Raw genomic sequence first — 20,569 nt, 5'->3', positions numbered from 1 at the left:
TACCAATCCCTGTTCATGAGAAAGGGCTCAGGATCCGGTAGATCAAAAAATGCCTTCCTAGATTTGAGCAGACCATATGGACTATGAAAGTCTGAGTCTGTGGACACCCATTTCTCTGCACCTCTGCCCCTCTGCATCAGCCTGTTCCCTAAACCAAGCACAGCTGAAATTTTTGTTTTGTTTTTCAAAAATTATCTTTTTAATGTTTGTGATATGTGATATTCCCGATTTCATTCCTGATATTGGTGACCTGTGACTTCTATTTTTGTCAGCTGTACTTGAGGTTTATTGATTTACTGATTTTATTACAGAACCAATATTTGTTTTTCTGTTTTCAATTTCATTGATTTCTGCTTTAGACACAGATGAAAGTTAACCACCATGTTTCATACCCTCCTTGTCCAGGGGCACAGGTCTCTCCACAGTCTCATCAGCTGACCTCTAAATGCTGGCTTACCCAAGAACTCAGTACTCAGCCTTCTTTTCTTTAGCTACACTCTCTAAGTGATCTCATCCACTACCTCAGATTTGACATTACGTATCTGTTGATGACTCCCAAATTTACATCTCTAGCTTCAATCTTTCCTTGGAGCTCCAGGCTCATTTGTCCAAATATCTTATTGTTTCTTTATTTTCAGTTATTTTTTATGGCTTTACTGAGGTATAACTGACATACAATAAACTGCATATATTTAAGGGCACCTAGGTGGCTCAGGCATTTGAGCATCCAACTCTTGATTTTGGCTCAGGTCATGATCCCAGGGTCAGGGGATCAAACCCCGCGTCAGACTCCACACTGAACATAGAAGCTGATTAAGATTCTCTCTCTCTCTCTCTCTCTCTCTCTCTCTCCTCCTCCTCCTCCTCCTCCTCTGCCCTTCTCCCCTGCTCACTCTCTCTCCAAAATAATAAAAAAAAAAAAAACAATTACATATATTTAAAGTACACAAATTGATTGGCTTTGACATACATACACAATTATGAAACTATCCCATCAAGATAATGAATATGTCCATCACTCCCAAAGCTCCCTTGAGGCCCCTTGGTAATCTATCTTTCTTACTCCTGCCCCAAGCAACCAATGATCTGCCCTTTGTTCATACAAATTAGTTTGTATTTTCTAGAGTTTTATATAAATGGACTCATACAAAGTGTATTCTTTTTTGCTTAGCTTCTTTCATCCATCATAATTTATTTTGAGATTTGTCCATGTTGCTGCATGTATCAATACTCCATTGATTTTTTTTTTTTTTTTAACTGCTGAGTTGTATTTGTTGAATAGGTATAGCAAAATTGGTTTTCATGCCTTCAGACATTTGGGCTGTTTCCAGTTTGGGGCTATTACCAAAAAAGCGGCTATGAGCTCATATGTAAGTCTTTATGCAGACAAATGCCTTCATTTCTCCAAGGTAAGTATCCAGGAATGGAGTGGAATGGCTGGGTCATGTTAAGTATACACTTAACTTTTTCAGAAGTTGTCAAACTGTGTTCCAAAGTGAATATACCATTTATATTCCCACCAGCAGTGCATGAGAGTTCCAGCTGTCCACACCCTTGCCAACACTGGTTATGGTCAGTCTTGTTAACATCAGCCATTCTAGAGATTTTATAGTTGTATCTTGCGCTTTTAATTTGTATTTTCTTAATGACTATGTCAAGCATCTTTTCCTATGCTTATCTGCTATCCATATATCTTATTGAGTAAAGTATCTCTCAAATCTTTAATACAGTTTTTAAATAGGCTGCCTGTTATTGACTAAAAGAGTTCTTTATAGTTTAGATAATAAAAATCTTTGGTCAGATAAATGTTTTGCCTTTTTGTAACAGTGTTTATTAAAAAGCAAAAGTTTATAATTTTAATAAAGTCAAATTTATTATTTATTTTATGCTTCATATTTAAGAAATATTTGTTAAATCTAAGATCACTAAAAATTTCGCCTTTTTCTTATAGAAAGTTTATAGTTTTTACACAAACATTTATATCTACAATCCACTTCAAGTTAATTTCTGTATATGGTACAAGGTAAGGGTCAAAGTTCATTATTTTTCATATTGCTACACAATTGTAATAGCACATTTGTTGAAAAGAGATCTTTTCCCCACCAAATTATTTTGGCACCATTGTAGAAAATCAAATAATCATGTATGTGTGGGTCTACTTCAGGCCTCTCTACTCTGTTCCATCAATCTATATGTCTATCTTGACATTACCACACAGTTTGATTATCAGAGCTTTATAGTAAGTCTTGAAATAAGGTGATAGACAGCCTCCAATTTTGTTCTTTGTTTTGGCTATCCTAGGTCCTTTGCACAACTATATAAATCTTAACATCAGCTTGTTAACATCTATAAAGAAGCCTGCTACAATTTTCTTTGGGATTGTGATGAATCCATCTATCAATCTGAATAGAATTGGTATCTTAGCAATACTGAGTCTTTTAATTCATGAGCATGATATTTTTCACCATTTATTGAGACCTTATGTAATTTTTCTCAGTTTATAAACTATAAAACGTTTATAGTTTTAGTGTACATGTCTTACACATCTTTGGTCACATTTTTCCCTCAGTATATCATAATTTTGATCCTATGAAAAAGATACTTTAATAAATTTTGAAATTTCCAATTTCTCATTGTTAATATATATAAGTACAATTGATTTTTTATATCAACCTTCTGGCCTTCAACCTAATCTCACTTATTAGTTCTAGCAGCTTTTTGTAGATTCCTTAGGATTTTATATATAGAAAATCATATAGTCTGAGATTAAATACAGTTTTACTTCTTTCTTTCCAATCCGAATGCTTTTCTCCCCTCTTGCTTTACTGTACTGGCTAGAATCTCCAGTATAGTGTTGAATAAAAGGGATGAGAAGGGACATTCTTACCTCATTCCCAATATTGGAGGAAAAGCATTTAGCCTTTCTTCTTACTAAGAATGGTGTTAGTTATAAGTATCTCCTAGATGTTCTTTGCCAAATTGAGGAAGTACTCTTTTATTTCTAGTTTGCTGTGATTTATTATGAATTGTTGTGGACTTCTGTCAATTGTATTTTCTGCATCTATTGAAATGATGGCATTCAAATGAAATATGGTAAGTTTGGTCTGTTAACTAGGTGAATTACATGAAATTGCTTTTCAAATATTAAACTTTGCACTCCTGAGATAAACCCCATTTGCTCATGCTATATTACCCTTTTAGTATAATATGTTGTTGGATTCTATTGGCTAATATTTTGTTGAGGACTTTTTCAACCATGTTTGTGAGGAGTACTGGTCTATAGCTTTCTTCTCTTACAATGTCTTTTCCTGGTTTTGATATTAAGGCAATGCTGCCTTCTTAGAAGTTGGGAAAGGTTTCCTCCTCTTGCATCTGCTGGAAGTGTTTGTGTAGAATCGGGATTATTTCTTCCATAACTTAGTAGAATTTGTGAGTAATGAACCATCTACGCCTCCATATATTCTCAACATCTCTATTAACATGTCTGAAAAGAAATTAAAACTTAACATGGCCAAGCAGAACTAATAATTTTTGTACCCAAACATGCTCATCCCTACTATTCCTCATTTCAAATTAATGACATCATGTTCACCCATTTTGCTTAAACCAGAACCTTAATCCTTCATTCCCTGCTTTCATTAACCCTACTCCTCAAATCTATCTTCAAGTCCCATTAGCTCTACTTTCAAAATGTATCTCTACCTCTCTGCACCTTCACTATCACGGCCCGGCATATACCTCCTAACTGGCCACGCCAATGCACAATTGCCCCCACTACATTCCATTCTCCAAATAGCAGCCAGAGTGATTTTTGGCTAAATAAGACCATGTCACTCCCTGGCTTAAAACTCCCATATGGCCCTTAACCTCTTCTGCCTTTAGATATTAACTGTAAAATAGAAAAACAGCAAGCTGTGTCTATGTAGTCTGAATATACTGACAGTGGGAGCACTACAAGAATTTCAGTAAATTCTTATCTGCTTAACTAGCTCCAGTGACCTAGGAATTACAAAATCACAAACTTAGGCCTCTTGGGAAAAAACACAACTTGGCTGTGTTGAGTCTTAAAGGAGGTATAGGTTTTTGTCTAGAAGCAAAGGCACCAAGGCAGAAGTAAGAATCCCCAAGTCCTAAGCTGTCCTTCTAGAACATGACAACAACAAACACTTTCACCTCCAACCTACCCTCATCTTCCTAGGCTTCCTATCCAAAGCAAGAGTGGTTCATACAATACCAGGAAAGGCTGTGCCTGCTGGTCTTAAATACAAAGGAGGTGCAAAACAGGGAAAATAATGCAACTAACTTATTTATTCATATGTTTGGGTTTTTTTAGCCATCCCCTGCTGCAGCCAAGGTAGGAAGGATGCTAGGCAACTTGGCCTTGCTCTTTTTTAATCAACCTCGTCCACCTCTGTAGAGCTCAACAGGTGCTCTACTATAAGCTCTCCATTCCTATTCTTCAATCAGTCAACATCTTACACGTTCCGCTCAGCACCAGACTCACCCAATTTGCTAACTACTCTTCTCTTTCTTTCTATTCTGCCCATTCTCACTCCTTGAGTTAAAGGAAACCATCACCTTTTTGTGTTCCTTCTTCAGATCATCTTCACTCTAATTCTGCCTCTTTACTCCCTCAAATGACCTCCAGGAATACTTCCTTTAGTTTGATCAGGCCCTAATGCACTCCTCTTGCCTTCTTAGATATGGTCAACACTGTGCTAGATGACGCTTTCCAGAAAAGAGAAAGTGGCCTAAATCAATCTATGTTCCTAGGACTTGGAACCAACTCTTAGCTGTGCTTTTGGAGAATCAAGGGAGGAGACTACAGCCACAATTGGCAGCAACTGGGGGTGGGCTGGGGGCATCAGGACTAGGATAACTAACCCTCATAAAATACTCTTCACTTAACTTCACAGCATTAACTACAATTATCCTTAAATTTGTGTATTATTAGTATCTGTCTCTTCCTGCACTCCCCATCAGACTAAAAGCTCCATAAGGGTTAACAACTATGTCTATCATGGGACGCCTGGGTGGCTCAGTCAGTTAAGCGAATGACTTCGGCACACATCATGATCTCATGGCTCGTGAGTTCCAGCCCTGTGTCTGGTTCTGTGCTAAGAGCTTGGAGCCTGGAACCTGTTTCAGATTCTGTATCTCCCTCTCTCTCTCTACCCCTCCCCCACTCATGCTCTGTGTCTCTCTCAAAACTGAATAAAAACGTTGAAAAAGATTAAAAAAAAAGAAAGAACTATGTCTATCGTGATCATTATTAACATCCCTACACCCTACAAATCCCTGGCACATAGGTCTAACTCAGTTACTCCAGCCCTGTCGGATAAAACACAAATTGAATTTATATCTCAACAAAGCTCTGAGAGAAGGTAGTAGTACTTCCCCCATTTTTGGAAAAGCTAATAATAAAAACCAACATTTCTTGAGCTGCTACCATGGGTTAGGCACCATTCTAAGATCCTTACATGTATATTCTCATTTAATCCTCATCACAAACATATGAAGTAGGTACTATGATTATTCCCATTTTACAGATGAAGAATTTGAGGCACAGAGAGGTTATATAATTCACCCAAAGTTATACAGATGAGCTGCAGAAAGGGATTCAAACCCAAGCCTAAAAAGCCCACTCTATTATTTCCTATAGTACCGCTCAATGAAGACAACACCATATTCCTCAATACCGATGAACTGAGCCAAATAAAAGATGCTATGAATAAATGCTACAAAGAAAAATCCAGACTTAGACACACAAGTTGCCAGTTCTACATGACAATTCAAAGAAACTGCTACTATAAATGATTCCAGTGCCTGACTCTTATTTAAAATAATGGTCAAGGGGCACCTGGGTGGCTCAGTCAGTTAAGCATATGACTTCAGCTCAGGTCATGATCTCACGGTTCATGGGTTTGAGCCCCACGTCAGGCTCTTTGCTGACAGCTCAGTGCCTAGAACCTGCTTTGGATTCTGTGTCTCCCTCTCTCTCTGCCCCTCCCTGACTCACACTGTCTCTGTCTCTCAAAAATAAACATTAAAAAATTTTTTTAATAAAAAAAAAAATATTAGTCAAAAACCACATCTTTCTTTTCAATGGACAGACATATATGGAGAATGAAACCCAGAATATTCTCATGTTGAAAACATTTCCTCTGCCACCAGATCTCTGTTTTATAAAAAGAGTATTTTTGTCTGCCAAGGAAGCCCAATCACCAAACTGGATACTACAGAACTAGGTATGTTTTCCCTGAGTTTTCCCATAGAGGCAGCAAGAATGTATGAAGACTGCCACCCTCCCCATGACTTTGTCTTTCCAGTTCTCCCAGTATTTAATGTGGGAAAATAATACATATCAAGTTTGAATGTGCCCTGCAAGCTTTTATTCTGTCCTAAAAATTACCAGAAACCAATGCAAGGCATGTGAAGGGAAGACAGGTCACAAGGGAGGGAGCAAGGAGAACAACTCAAATCATTAGCTGTCTGCCCATCAGATGCTTCTAAGTTCCCAGCATTCCATGGCCTGCTTCTTAGAAGAGTCCATGACTGCTTCAGTTTATGATGTCTCCCCGATGCACCATGGAATGAAAAGGCCCTGAGGACTCTATTATTAGAAAAGGAAATTTTAACTTACCTTCCACTGCTCTTCTGGAAGCAGCTTCACGACCACCAGATCCCCATTCAAGGCTCTATTACGAGCAACAACACCATCAATAAAAATGTCTCGATCACCATCCTAGGTTGGAGAGAGAAAACAGTCACCTTACCAAGGCCTGGAACCAAAACTTACTTCCTTGGTTTAAAAGTTGTGAACTCTACAAACTGTCCACTGACCTAACAAGAATACTAGTACCCAGCCACAAACAGACCTAGTGGGAAATCAGTCTTTGGAACTAGCAGAAATGGGGATGAACATATGAGAACAGGTTAACAGAATGTTAAAAAACATTTTTTTAAATATAAGGGAAGATCTCCTATAGGCAGACCAAAAACAAACAAAAATATATAACGCAAAAAACTGAGGCTGCATGCTTTCCTAATTGGAATGTGAGAAAGGAGTAAGTGATTCTTTCTTGTTTGACATAAAGCATGATGATACATTTTCTACACTAACTGAATTTTTTTTAAGTATCAAAGAAGGGTAAAAAGTAGTCAATTTGCAAGCAAACAGAAGAACAATAAAATATAATCCCCCAAGAAAACCAACTGGGGGCAGGAGCAGCAACCAGCTCTAGGAATTGGGTTCTCCAAGGAAGGAACTAGCAAAATCATACTCCTCCCCACCCCCCCCCCCCCCCCCCCCCCCCCCCGGGCAAGTGGCACAGAAAACAAAGTATGGTTGTTTTGATGGAGACCTAAGTAGAAGACAAAGAAGGAAAGGAAAGGGACAGGAGATTCATGAAGTATTCTCACACTCTTCCACCTGTCTGACTGAGGAGCAGGGTGAACTTGGACCCCACTCCCTCACCCCCTGTGAACACAAAGCACGGGACACCTACATCCTTGACCACATGCTTACAAATAACCCACTTAAAGCAGTAAAGTCCTAGTGAACTCCCCAGGTATCAACTACTAAACTTACACAGAGGCCAGAGTCTTCCTAGTAAGCCAAATTACTTTGCAAAAAACACTCAGATGGAAAAGAGAGCTAAGGAAAACCACCCCTTCAGCAGTAAGGGTCCATGAAAAAAAATGAAGTATTTTTAAAACGTTCATCAACAAACAGGCAAACATGTACTCGAATCCTCTTATCCTTCTGAAGGTTTATATGGAGTGCTTCTTTTCAGAAAATAAAAGAGAAATAAAATATTTATTTTTCTTAAAGGAAATAATAGCAAACAGGCATAGAAACCACCACTCAAAATTTGCTAATAGAGGCACTTGATTCGATAAGATTTAACACTCAACGAGCTAAAGGCGATTGCTATAACATTTCAGTTAAAACTGAAATGAGCATCCCCAATTCACCAAACTTGTCCCACCACCACCAAAAATGGGACTCTAGGCAGTCAGCATTTTTTATAGTTTCCAATTACAAGCCATTAGAGACCTTTTAGAACAGTTTTTCTGTTCAATTTCCAATCTAACCATGGGCTCACAGCTGTGGCCTACACAGGTTGCCAAACCTGACCCACCCTAGTCCCTGAGGTACCGCTACTGTGTTAGCCACATAGACAGTTACTGCTGTTAACCTCACGTCGAGCTTCTCACAGATACAAGGAAGAAACAACCAATAAACGGAGAGCGAACAACTGAAGTGTGGCACATCATCACCAACTGCTGCCTTCTGCAATTTACACAGCGACAGGACCTCTCCAACTTCCCTGGGATGAAAAGAGAGCTGTCTGGAGGTCATCCCAACCCATTATCACGTGTCAAAACATACGGAACGAAACGTCTCTTTCATAAGCAGGTACACCACCCTTAGCGCAAAGATTTAAGATGATAAGAGACTGGTATTGTCATATTTCCATCCCAAGAAACCAAGAAAAGCAGACAGTATACAAAAAAAAAAAAAAAAAACACACACACACAAAACCTCAAACAATATACAAATCTACAGGTATTGCATCACTACTCAGCTCTTACAAAACCCTGTACCTGTTGCAGAACCTCTTATTTTAAAGACAGTAAACTTGGGAACAGCTCAATATTAAAAGTTTGATTCTGGGGCTCCTGGGTGGCACAGTCGGTTGAGCGACCGACTTCGCCTCAGGCCATGATCTCACGGTTTGTGAGTTCGAGCCCCGCGTCGGGCTCTGTGCTGACAGCTCAGAGCCTGGAGCCTGCTTCACATTCTGTGTCTCCCTCTCTCTCTGCCCCTCCCTCACTCATGCTCTGTCTCAGAAATAAATAAACATTAAAAAAAAATTTTTTTAAAGTTTGATTCACCCCCACTTGACTACTTAAAAAAATTGTTTTAATGTTTGTTTATTTTGGGGGAGGGGAGAGAGGGAGAGAGAGGGAGACATAGAATCCGAAGCAGGCTCCAGGCTCTGAGCTGTCAGCACAGAGCTGAGGAGGGTGCTTAACCGACTGGGCCATCCAGGCACGCCCTTGACTACTTTTAAAGGCCAAAGAGTTCAGTTCTTTATTTGAATTCCAAAGAGTAGCTCCACCCACCCACACCCAGAAAGAGTAGGGGAAAAAAATTGACTAATGAACAACCCTAGAGGAAATATAAAGGGATCTGGGGGTAATCTAAGTAAATACTTAGCAGGGGCGCGTGGGTAGTTAGGTCGGTTAAGCATCCGACTTTGGCTCAAGTCATGATCTTGCGGTTTGCGAGTTCAAGCCCGGTACTGGGCTCTGTGCTATCGGCATGGAGCCTGCTTCAGGTTCCCTGTACCCCCCTCTGTCTGCCCCTCCCCCGGTTGCATGGACGCACATGTGTGTTCTCTCTCTCTTCCTCTTTAAAATAAACGTTAAAAAAAAAATACTTAGGAGGCTTTGGAAGGGGGAGGACAACCAAGAGCATTCCCTATTGATGCAATAGCTCCCTTTGGGCCAAATAAATTCCACAGATGTTCAAAGGGTGCCTCCCATGACAAGATGCACAAAAAAGTTCTAAAACTTCTTACACCAACATATTCAGAATGGAGCTTATGTTATTTGTAAAAAGCCAAGTTTCTATATCTAGTCTATTTCTCCTCTTTATCCTATTCCGAATAGGACAAAGAGGCATCTCAATAATACCAATTTATCTTGGTTTGCTTGAAAGTCACATGGTTTTATTCTAACTCTGTATCTTACTTTTACTGAGAACTCCAGGAGGCTGGCAGGTACATATATAAGTGACTTGTCCCATGTATTTTGGCTTTGTCAAAAGAAAATGAAAATCAACTTTCTATCAGTAGAAATTATAATGAACCTAAGTCAACAGCCCCCAAAATGAAGTACTTTATTAAAACCAAGTGATGATGGGGCGCCTGGGTGGCTCACTTGGTTAGGCGACCAACTTCGGCTCAGGTCATGATCTCACAGTTCGTGAGTTCAAGCCCCACGTCGGGCTCTGTGCTGACAGCTCAGAGCCTGGAGCCTGCTTCAGATTCTGTGTCTCCCCCTCTCTCTACCCCTCCCCTGTTCATGCTCTGTGTCTCTCTGTCTCTCAATAATAATAAATACACGTTAAAAATAATTAAAAAAAAAAAAAAACAAGTGATGATGAATTACTGTTCTTAGACTATCGACTTAAGTAGACATTTTTTTTTTTAATTTTTTTTTTTCAACGTTTATTTATTTTTGGGACAGAGAGAGACAGAGCATGAATGGGGGAGGGGCAGAGAGAGAGGGAGACACAGAATCGGAAACAGGCTCCAGGCTCTGAACCATCAGCCCAGAGCCCGACGCGGGGCTCGAACTCACGGACCGCGAGATCGTGACCTGGCTGAAGTCGGACGCTTAACCGACTGCGCCACCCAGGCGCCCCTTAAGTAGACATTTTAACACAGCAAATGACATTGTGTAAGTTCACAACTTAGTTTTTAAAGTTAGTAAGAACCTAAATAATCAAACCTAGTGTATTTTTGTTATCTCCAAAAACTTTAGAAATTTAAATTAGAATTTGGAATTTTTAAGTTGTAAGAAACATTAGACAATCTAATCCACCCCTCGTTTTACAAATAAGAAAACTCTTCAATTTCCTATCATCAGGGTCGGGGCTACATCTTCTTTACTAGCAATTCCTGTCTTTACTCTCCATGCTAAAGCAGGGGACAGACAGGAACATTCAGTCCCTGGTTCTGACATCCTACTCCTAGTCCACCTGCAAGCATTTTTCCAGTTCATACTCGACATGGACATGAGCTACATATGCTCATAAATCCAGACCAATGGTGGTTGTGGGGTTTATCTACATGCAATTTATTGCCTCCACTATCTCCCTCCTCAATACTTTCTATAATGCCTCTAAAAACTTAAGCTGACCAAAAAACTCCACAAAACTAGAATGCAGGACTGTTCCCGTATCTACAACCAAAACTTACAACTAGGCTTTGATAGAGCTTTTGCAGTCAGTTCTTAGTTACTTAAAGGTGAATCATTCAGCACTTTTTTACCCTCTGAGACAATATTACTACTCCATTAGTGCCAAATAAGAGAATAAAAGAGGCATAAAAATAAGCCAATCCTAATATCACAACTGTCTAAAAGATTCTTTTTTTTTTTTTTTAATTTTTTTTTTCAACGTTTATTTATTTTTGGGACAGAGAGAGACAGAGCATGAACGGGGGAGGGGCAGAGAGAGAGGGAGACACAGAATCGGAAACAGGCTCCAGGCTCTGAGCCATCAGCCCAGAGCCTGACGCGGGGCTCGAACTCACGGACTGCGAGATCGTGACCTGGCTGAAGTCGGACGCCCAACCGACTGCGCCACCCAGGCGCCCCTAAAAGATTCTTAATAGGACATGCCAAAAATACAATTTCAAGTAGGAAAACAACTTGGGCTTTTGAAACATCAATAACTTTTGCTTCTTAACTTCCTTTAACAAGCCAAATTAAACTGTGGCAACACATCATTTGCAAATTTAGGTCATATGAATTTAAATTATAGGAACCTAACTAGGCCCCACATTTTAGAGGACCTTTACTCTGGCCCTTCTCCAGTCACACTCCTCTCCATAAGTAGGGAATTCTAAGGGCCAAACAGATGAGCATCCCTGGGGTAATCAGCTCCAAGTTCACTTCCAGGGCATACACAGGCATCTTCCCCAGGTCTGTCTGCCCGAAGGCAGACCACAGTCACTGGTGGCACCCATTGGACTTGACAGGTGGCTAAAGGACAGGTATTTCCAAGGCATGTGGAAAGAACTTGGACATGTGGGATATGATAAGATGCTCACATAAGTGCATGCAAGCACCCTCACTGATGGGGGAGGTGGGCAGGCAGCAAAGAGGGAAGACAGGATTGGGAAGGAAAGAAGGGTAGGCCAGAGGTGGACCCTCTCCATGCACCCATACTTCAGCATGGAGCTCCAAGGAGTCTGAGAATTCTACGTTTGAACCCAGGTACACAGAGGTATTTTTGGCAAGAAATATGTTTTATTTGTTATGAATGTGTTAACAGTTTGCTAGTTTGATTTATACTCTTAAATATTTATTATTATAAAGTATGCATGCCTCCATTTGTATTCTTGTCCTGGGCCCCACACCTCTTAGGAACCAGCCTAACATGGATCCAACTCAGGGAAATTCAATACTGTGTATTCAGAGAAGAAAGAAAATAAGCAATAAAATTTTGAAAAGGTTCTGTGGAGCTCCCCTTAACATTCCAATCGATGACAGCAAACTTCAGTGAACACAGAAGACAGGAGATTTATAATCTGCTCAGCTCCCAGGTGTCTCTCAGGATGAACTCCTTACTGCACAGGGTATGATTCTCGTGCTTAAAAATCCATGTTTTTCATACACCGGGGCCCCTATTATAATCAAGCTCCTTCAACTGGTATGCCAACGAATAAATGGTAATTCTTTCTAATGTAGAGAAAATGCTAGTTATGCTGGATTTACTGAGAGATTATCTGTCTCCAACAAGGCATATTCCTAAGAGTATTCATGGGTAATTTTTAGGATTACTGAATGTGATTTTCATCTTATGAGCAAACTTGAGAATCTTAACACCATGTAAACAGTGTTTCCACTGAACGATAAAACTACTCCTGCAGGTAAGTTATGCCACAAAGCTGACCCTCAGTTATACAATCACAGTACGAGAGTCAGCATATCTAGCACATCCCATCACAGGAACAGAATAGGATTCAGAGAGAACAATGTAACATGCCAGTGATACTTTTTATCTAATCCAACAGGTAAGACTGAACTTGAGAAACAAATGTGAATCTTTGGCTTCTGTAGGACAAGAAAAAAAGAACTAAACTGAGCTTGGGAATAGGTCTTAAAAGTTATTGTGACACAACTACCACCTGTGAAGCACATGACTGAGCTTGTATTCTCACTAAACTTGTCATTTAACATCATGAAATATGTTATATATTCATGATATATGTTATATATATATATATATATATATATATATATATATATATATATATTCCATTCCCTCATCAATAAGCTCAAATTTATTCCTATGCTCTCTTCCACCGTTAAAACATCTATAAATGGGGGCACCTGGGTGGCTCAGTCGGTTGAGCGTCCAAACTCTCGATTCTGGCTCAGGTCATGATCTCATGGTTTGTGGGATTGAGCCCCCCATCAGGCTCCGTGCCAACAGCACAGACCCTGCTTGGGTTTCTCCTCTCTCTCCTGCTGCCCCACTCCCCAGCTCATACTTGCGCGCGCGCGCGCACACACACACACACGCTCGCTCTCTCTCTCTCTCTCCCTCTCAAAATAAATAAACTTAAAAAAAATCTATAATTCTATGGCTATCTTATTTATGGCAGCCTGGAAAAGTCACGTCAGGAATTTGAGAATGTTGCTCTCCTAGCTTTGCACAATCAAGCCTTATCCAGAGACCTCCTGCTAACTATATGTCAGAGTGAACTTCCCTTAACAGGAGACAGCCTGTTAAAATGAATCAGGAGGGTATAAAGACCCAACGGTGAAGAGCCTTATACCAAGTCCTATCACCTGCATAGAAGTGAAGTGAGAAACTCTGACCAAAAAGGAAAAAAAGCATTGCACGTTATTTTTGGACATATTTGCAAATTAGCTCATGCAGTAGATCGAAAGTAGCGTGTTTAGGAAAGATTAACTTAAATCAGCAGAAAAACCCATAAATCCTTTTAAGCTATAAACCAAGGGCATTCGACTGCAAAAACTAGTGGGCATCTGTGTGGGTTCAGCTGCTGTCTGCAGCCCTAGTAACAAGTACTGTCCCCTTTACTCGCAGTGTGGGCTTAAGACGGGCAGAAGGGGTTGTTAGCCAAAGACAAATTTTGCTTATTTAAATTTGAAACAAATCCTTTGCCCGTCCTCGATTTTGTTTTACTACTCCGCTTTTTAGTTAGAATATATGATTTCAGTTTCAGAGCACATCTAAAAAATTAACTGTGACATTAAGTTTATTATAAAGTTATTGAACTTACCGGGGAAGGAATGAAGGCTTCATGAAACTTCTTTGGATTAATTCTCAACACACCCTTTAAAATAAAAAAATAAAATCTGTGAAAATCTAGTTATACACTTAGAATTTTTCCGTATGTATGTTATTCTCCAATAAAACGTTTTTAAATTAATTAAACAGCTCGATCTAGGAAATGACCCAGGCATATGCGGACCACTCGTAAACTGCGTGAAACACGATTTATATCGATGTCTGGAACACAAGGTTCCATCGAAGACTGAAAGCTCACACTGGCACCTTGCTGTGAACGGGCAGAGGTGAGGAGCGGCAGAGCAGCAACTACTGGGATTTTACGTGCCCCCGGACGCCGGTCTTCACATTTAAACCTTTACTTTGAGAACAAGGTTATGTGGGGATTACGCCTCGCTATATAATGGCCTTTTTTATTCACGGAGACCTTGCCATGCTTGCTCACGTCTGTGACAATTTTCAAAGTGATACAGGTTGACTTCCAACCTGGATACTCAACCTTGAGAGACCAGATGCATATTTTTTTACTGTGGCACTTCTGCAGAGCCAAATGAGTCAATAATTCAAAATGGTCCAGAACCAGCTCTTCATGTAAATGGGAGTCCTGACTCCAACAGCCAGGCCACCCAGTCTGCCTTCAACTTCATGTTATTCCAGCACCAAATCAGGGTCTGCTTCTATTTACGCACAGGGGTGCAGGTGGGGGCCGCCTTCAATAGCAGTTCAGTATTTTAGGCTCTTGCAGGAAGCTGTAACCCTCCCAAGGTTCCAGCTGCATTTGAAGGCCACTGGAACACATGGATAGAGGCGGTTATTTTCCTAAGAGCCAGACTCAAAAGGCGTCTTGAGAAAGTGTTTTAAATAACATTTCCCCCCTAAAATGTTGAAAGACTAGAAGATATGTTAATTAACAAAATAGGTGAGAGCATAAAATAAAGTAGAAAATAGTCCTTCCCTCCACCGGTACACCATGTTTAAATGTACTCCCATGTCACAGTTTATACTATTGTTGTTAACATCCTAAGTGGACTTAATTCAAGATTCATTGAATACTGGCTACGTTCAAGATCCTGAGACACACATTGTGGAGAGAGAGTGGTGATCAAGCTCAGTCCTTGTTTCTAAAGTAAAATATGAGGAACTCTGTAAGTAGGGACACAGCTTACTCTCGGCTGGGGGCACTAGGAAAGGCTCCAGAGACAGTGTCTGATCCGCTCGTTGACAGAGGAGAAAAATTCACAGATAAATCAGAAGGGAAGTACAGGCAGAGAACGCCACATAAGCAAGAGTGCTTAAGAGGGCAACTACGCTTTTTTTTTAATTTTTTTTTTAACGTTAATTTATTTTTGAGACAGAGAGAGACAGAGCATGAACAGGGGAAGGGCAGAGAGAGAGAGGGAGACACAGAATCGGAAACAGGCTCCAGGCTCTGAGCTGTCAGCACAGAGCCCGACGCGGGGCTCGAACTCACGGACTGTGAGATCATGACCTGAGCCGGAGTCGGACGCTTAACCGACCAAGCCACCCAGGCGCCCCGAGGGCAACTACTCTTGCCCCACCATGTTGTAACTCTGCTCAGGGTAGGGGGGTGGGGGGGGGGGGTGGGAGACAAGGCCAGCAGAGCTCTCTGAGGCCAGTTCCTTTTCATGAATGCCACTGAAATTTCACTTCTAGAATAGCTGTCTCTTGTTGGAGGAGGGAGATAAAAGGCTTATTACATTTATCCTCAATTTTTCTCCACTCCCTCAACACAATTTCCTGAAGACTAGCATGACAGGCACTATGCTAAGTGATGGGGACACAATGGAGAGTAATAAAAGTCTCTGCTTCATAAAGTGTAGTGTCTAGTGAGGGGAAGACACTCCAAATAAAGTCAATTCACTGAAGTTAAAGTTTTTAAAAACTCATTTTCTGATTCCAAGCATTGCTTTCTGATCTAAGGCTTGTTTTGGGTTTTTCCCCCCTCACTTGATGTTCTTCTAGCAAAAGAATACATCTGTCTTTGTCTTATTCATCTGCAAAAGTCTAGGACTTCCATTTCTTAATTTTTTTAATGTTTATTTATTTTTGACAGAGACAGAGCACGAGTGGGGGAGGGGCAGAGAGAGAGAGAGAGAGAGAGAGAATCCGAAGCAGGCTCCAGGCTCCGAGCTGTTGGCACAGAGCCCGACGTGGGGCTCAAACTCATGGACTGTGAGATCATGACCTGAGCCGAAGTTGGACACTTAATCGACTGAGCCACCCAGGCACCCCTAGAAATTTTTTTTTAATATTTATTTATTTTTGAGAGCGAGACAGAGCGTGAGTGGGGGAGGAGCAGAGAGAGAGGGAGACACAGAATCCAAAACAGGCTCCAGGCTCTGAGCTGTCAGCACGGAGCCCCACGCAGAGCTCGAACTCACGAACTGCGAGATCATGACCTGAGCCAAAGTTGGACGCTCAACCCACTGAGCCACCCAGGCGCCCCTAGGACTTCCATTTTCATATTTTTATGACCATCACCTAATCTACCCAAACCCTCATCACTCATCTTCCTCCTTAACCCTCTCCTAGGCCTGAACCTGACCAGTGAGGCCCCTACAATGCTCCATCTTTCTCTGAATGCTCCTGTGCTTCCTGACTTAACTGAAACCCAGCTGTCCCTGACAGGATCACTCCCCTTGATGTGCTCTCAAAGGGAGTCTATTTTATCTCTCCTATCCCATGTATCTCAGGGACCAGAAGAAGAATGTTTGCCCCCTGCTTCCCCATTGAGCTTTTAAAATTATTTTTTTCCTCCATTCTTGATCAAAACCAAGATCCTTTGAAGATCAGATCATTAGCTCCGGCTATACCTCCTCAGTGCTATCATTTTCAAACCTTCCGATCATACCTCTGATTCCCTAGTGCTCTGACTCGTAGCTCACTGCCTTCCTCTGCACCCCCATCCCTATAAACACTTACGGAACTTCGCATCCATAGGGTTGACCAGACAACCCTAGCCAGTCACTCTAGCCACCCTACCACTCTCCCCTGTGTTCACGGCTGTCTCTTGGCATCAGTGCTAATGACACCAACTCTAAACATGAAAACTCAAGTATCGTACTTTCTGATCACGATCTTCTATCCTTGCATCTCATTTAAGGTAAATACCCCACTTCAACAATGTCTTGTCTTCACTAAGACTTCCAACCCATGGACTTGACCATATTTTGTCTCCACACTATGTTTAGTCCCTGCCTTGGCCACCTAGTTGCCATGGCCTGTCATTACCTCCTGCCCTGGCAAACCCTGAGCTGTGGGTCCACTCTCCCTCTTCTATTTGACTGGCAAGTCCTCGCTCTCAGTTCATCCCAATTACCTGCCTTCTCCATGCCTGCACCCAAGGAGCTGAATGTTACTGGAGAAAAATACCACATGACTGGGCTAATTAGCCTAACTTGGCCATCACAAACATGTTTTATTTGGCTCACAGGATGTTTGAGAATACTTAAAGCAAAGGAATTTCACACAGAAATATGTATTTTCACATTTTCTTAAAAAGCCAGCTAACCCTCCATGGGCAGCAACCCCCTGAGTTGAGTAACAAAGGTTTCTCCTATAGCCATCAAAAAAAATCTCAAATAACACTTACATTAAGTCTACTACATGTTACATACTGTTTTAAGAACTTTGTATCTATCAACTAATTTAACCCTCCAATCAAGTCTATGAGCTGGGTACTGCTGTCCTCCCTCTTACAAATGAGAACACCAAGGTACTGAGAGGTGCCCACCTGCACACCACATCCAAGCCCAAGCCGTCTGGTTCCAGAGTCCTCGCTTGTAACTGCCTCAGACTGCCTCTCTGTCTGCCACACTCATCACCAGGGCCTCATCCCTCACTTATGCCGTCTGCTCCCTTCCCTCCACACTCCAGCACCGCATTCCAACCCCCAGTCTTCCCCACCGCAGTGAACGGCAAAACTGTCCATCTCGTTGCTCAAGTCAAAACTTGGGAATTATGCTTCATTCCTCCTTTTGCTTCAGCTTCGCATTTAAGCCATCAGCATCCTGCCAGGCCCGGCTCCACTCCTCATCATCCTCACGGCCACCGCCCATGTTTTTGTACCTGCTTCACACTGCTGGCCTTCTACAGGGTCGCCCAGCTCCCACTCGAGACTGTTCATCTCACAACTGCCAGAGAGATGTTTTTAAAGCATAAAGTAAATCATGCCCTCTCCCTACTGAAACCCTTCAGTTTTAATAAAATCCAACTCTCCAACACAGCCTACCTGTGGCAGCTGCCTCTCAGCTTATTCCCATATCGTAATTCCCTTCGCTCACTATGTCCAACAGCTTTCTTCATATTCCTCAAAAACACCGAGGCTTTTCCTGCCTGCCATTTTCCCACTACCTGATCTCTCGGCCTATAATGTTCTGCGCCTAGTTCTCCTGAGAGCTGGCTCGTTGTCACCCTACACATCTCAACTCAGAAATCACCTGCTCAGAGCAGCCTAACCATCCCATAGAAAGTGGCTCCCCCTAATTCTAATTTCTCATCTTTCTTACTTCCCTAGTAGCACTCAGCACAGGCTGTAATTTCCTCTTTATGTCGTAGCTGTGTTTGCCTGTCTCCCCCAGTGAATGATCTATCTCGCTCATTGGCATATGCCTTAGCAGGCAGTCAAGAAACATGAGCTCATTACTGAATGTCTGCAGAGTTGAAGCTCTCCCACCAGCCCTGGAAGTAATGTTATGAAGATCATCTGTGCCTTCTAAATGCTGGTCAGTCCACTGTAATGTCACCTCTATTCTTTTTCATTCATACCCAAACATTCTCCAGCCGATTTCACTCGTAACAAATGATGGTCTTAGAAACTAACCCATCCTGTTCTCTCTTCCTGGACTAGGAATTCTTCCAAGATCCAATAACAACTTTACACCAATATTCTATTTAAGGGGGAACTCTGACATCATGCCTCAGCCTGCTCTGGGGGATCAACCTGAGCCCACCTTCGGCCAAAGCATCATCTGAGATCAGGAAACCAGCCAGGTCTACCATCCAACCCAGTGTCACTCTGGTCATCACCCCAAACCTAAGTCCCCTCCAGGCCTGTCTATCCCATACTCTCGTTTCTTCCAATATCTCCCATAATAATCCCCCTAGTTCAACACCTATGGAGAGAGAAAGGACATATGTATGATGTGAGAACTTGTTTATAACAACAAATTTTCAAAACTACATGTACATAATCATGTGTTACTGCTGGTCACTTCAAATACAAGGAAGAGATTCCTTTGGTCACCATGGACTCCGCGTCCCCACATAGGGCAAAACACCAATGAACTGTCAAATTATTGTTCAAAGCACTGAAAACAAAATAAAAATATTACCTTACTCCTATTTTAAAATATCTCCTTAATATCGCTCAATAAAAGTTTCTTCTCAGGATAGGGAGAAAAAAGGGATGTCACAATATACTCAAATTTGAACACAAAAGTTAACAAATACTTACAAGTATATCTAATAAGTTTAATTTTCTCCAGCAGCATTCAAATAGCTTTTCTTGTCTAGCTTTTTATCTTACCATCAAGGCCTGTACACATTAACTTCGTATCAGAAAGCAGATGGACTCTGTTTCCCTGCCTCTGAAAATCTTATTTACAGTGTTGTATATTTCACACGGTGACCTCATATCTGGAACCCATTCCTCTCCCCATCTGCAGAGAACAACTGTTCTCATCTGTGGAGGGAGGCTCTGGCTGCAGAGTCTCATGATGTCACAAGCCAGGAGGAATCATTTACAAACTCCTGGGAAAGAGAGTTGTTATATTGATCAGCTTTTTGTTTTGTTTTAATATCAGCAAAGAGTTGCTTCAAAAGCAAAAGTTAATAGGAAGGAGCAAACCCTGTATCATCGTAGAATATTTTCTTCACCGTATCTCTAAAAATTCTGTAACCAAAGTTATAAGCAATTTTTCTTCCAAATTCTTCCTCACTCTTCTTCAGAAGACAGTACCTTGATCCTTTATCTACTTTATCCTCAGTAAATAAATATTTACTCAGTACAAACTTATTATGCATCAATCAAATGCCATGCACCGGGCTAATATGTGGGAATGAGAGACAACCCTACCCATAAGGAAATGAATGGCCTATTTGAGGAAACATAAATGCCAAGAAATGACAATAACTTTAGAATAAAGGGTAAACAACGAAGTCAGTTTCAGGAAATAGTCATGGCCAATTCTGCTTGGAGAATTAAAATAAGGTTTCTCAAAGGGGGTAACATTTAGATAGGGACTTAAAGGTCAAGTACAATTACATCAAGATAATGGGAGAAAGCATTCCAAGCACTAGGAACAGTGTGTACCGAGTCACAGAAAAAACAAAGAGCAGAGTTTTTATAGAAAAAGTCTTAAAGGCAGGGTGAATAGAGCAACATGTACCTGGAGGAGAGTGGCAGGAGATGAAAATGAGAAAGGCCCAAAGGGTCTTCGTACATGAAACAAGATGAAGGCCAAGAAACTTTAGATAACACAGACT

General features: G+C 41.2%; 1 protein-coding gene across 4 annotated transcripts in view; it reads right to left on the bottom strand.

Annotated features, from left to right (window-relative positions):
- DIS3L2 (DIS3 like 3'-5' exoribonuclease 2) overlaps positions 1-20,569 on the bottom strand; it is a 350,540-nt gene that overhangs the window by 270,970 nt on the left and 59,001 nt on the right. For all 4 annotated transcript variants that reach the window (XM_045481713.1, XM_045481715.1, XM_045481716.1 and 1 more), the window contains 2 exons: positions 14,055-14,108; positions 6,644-6,745 (listed from right to left, as the gene is read on the bottom strand). In XM_045481713.1, the coding sequence (XP_045337669.1) occupies positions 6,644-6,745; positions 14,055-14,108 (156 nt within the window). The remainder of the gene's footprint in view (positions 1-6,643; positions 6,746-14,054; positions 14,109-20,569) is intronic.

The sequence above is a fragment of the Leopardus geoffroyi genome, chromosome C1 (genome assembly GCF_018350155.1).
Source record: "Leopardus geoffroyi isolate Oge1 chromosome C1, O.geoffroyi_Oge1_pat1.0, whole genome shotgun sequence".
NCBI classification, from domain to species: domain Eukaryota; kingdom Metazoa; phylum Chordata; class Mammalia; order Carnivora; family Felidae; genus Leopardus; species Leopardus geoffroyi.
The sequence above is the reverse complement of the archived record's forward strand: the minus strand, read 5'-3'. Positions and strand labels throughout refer to the sequence as shown.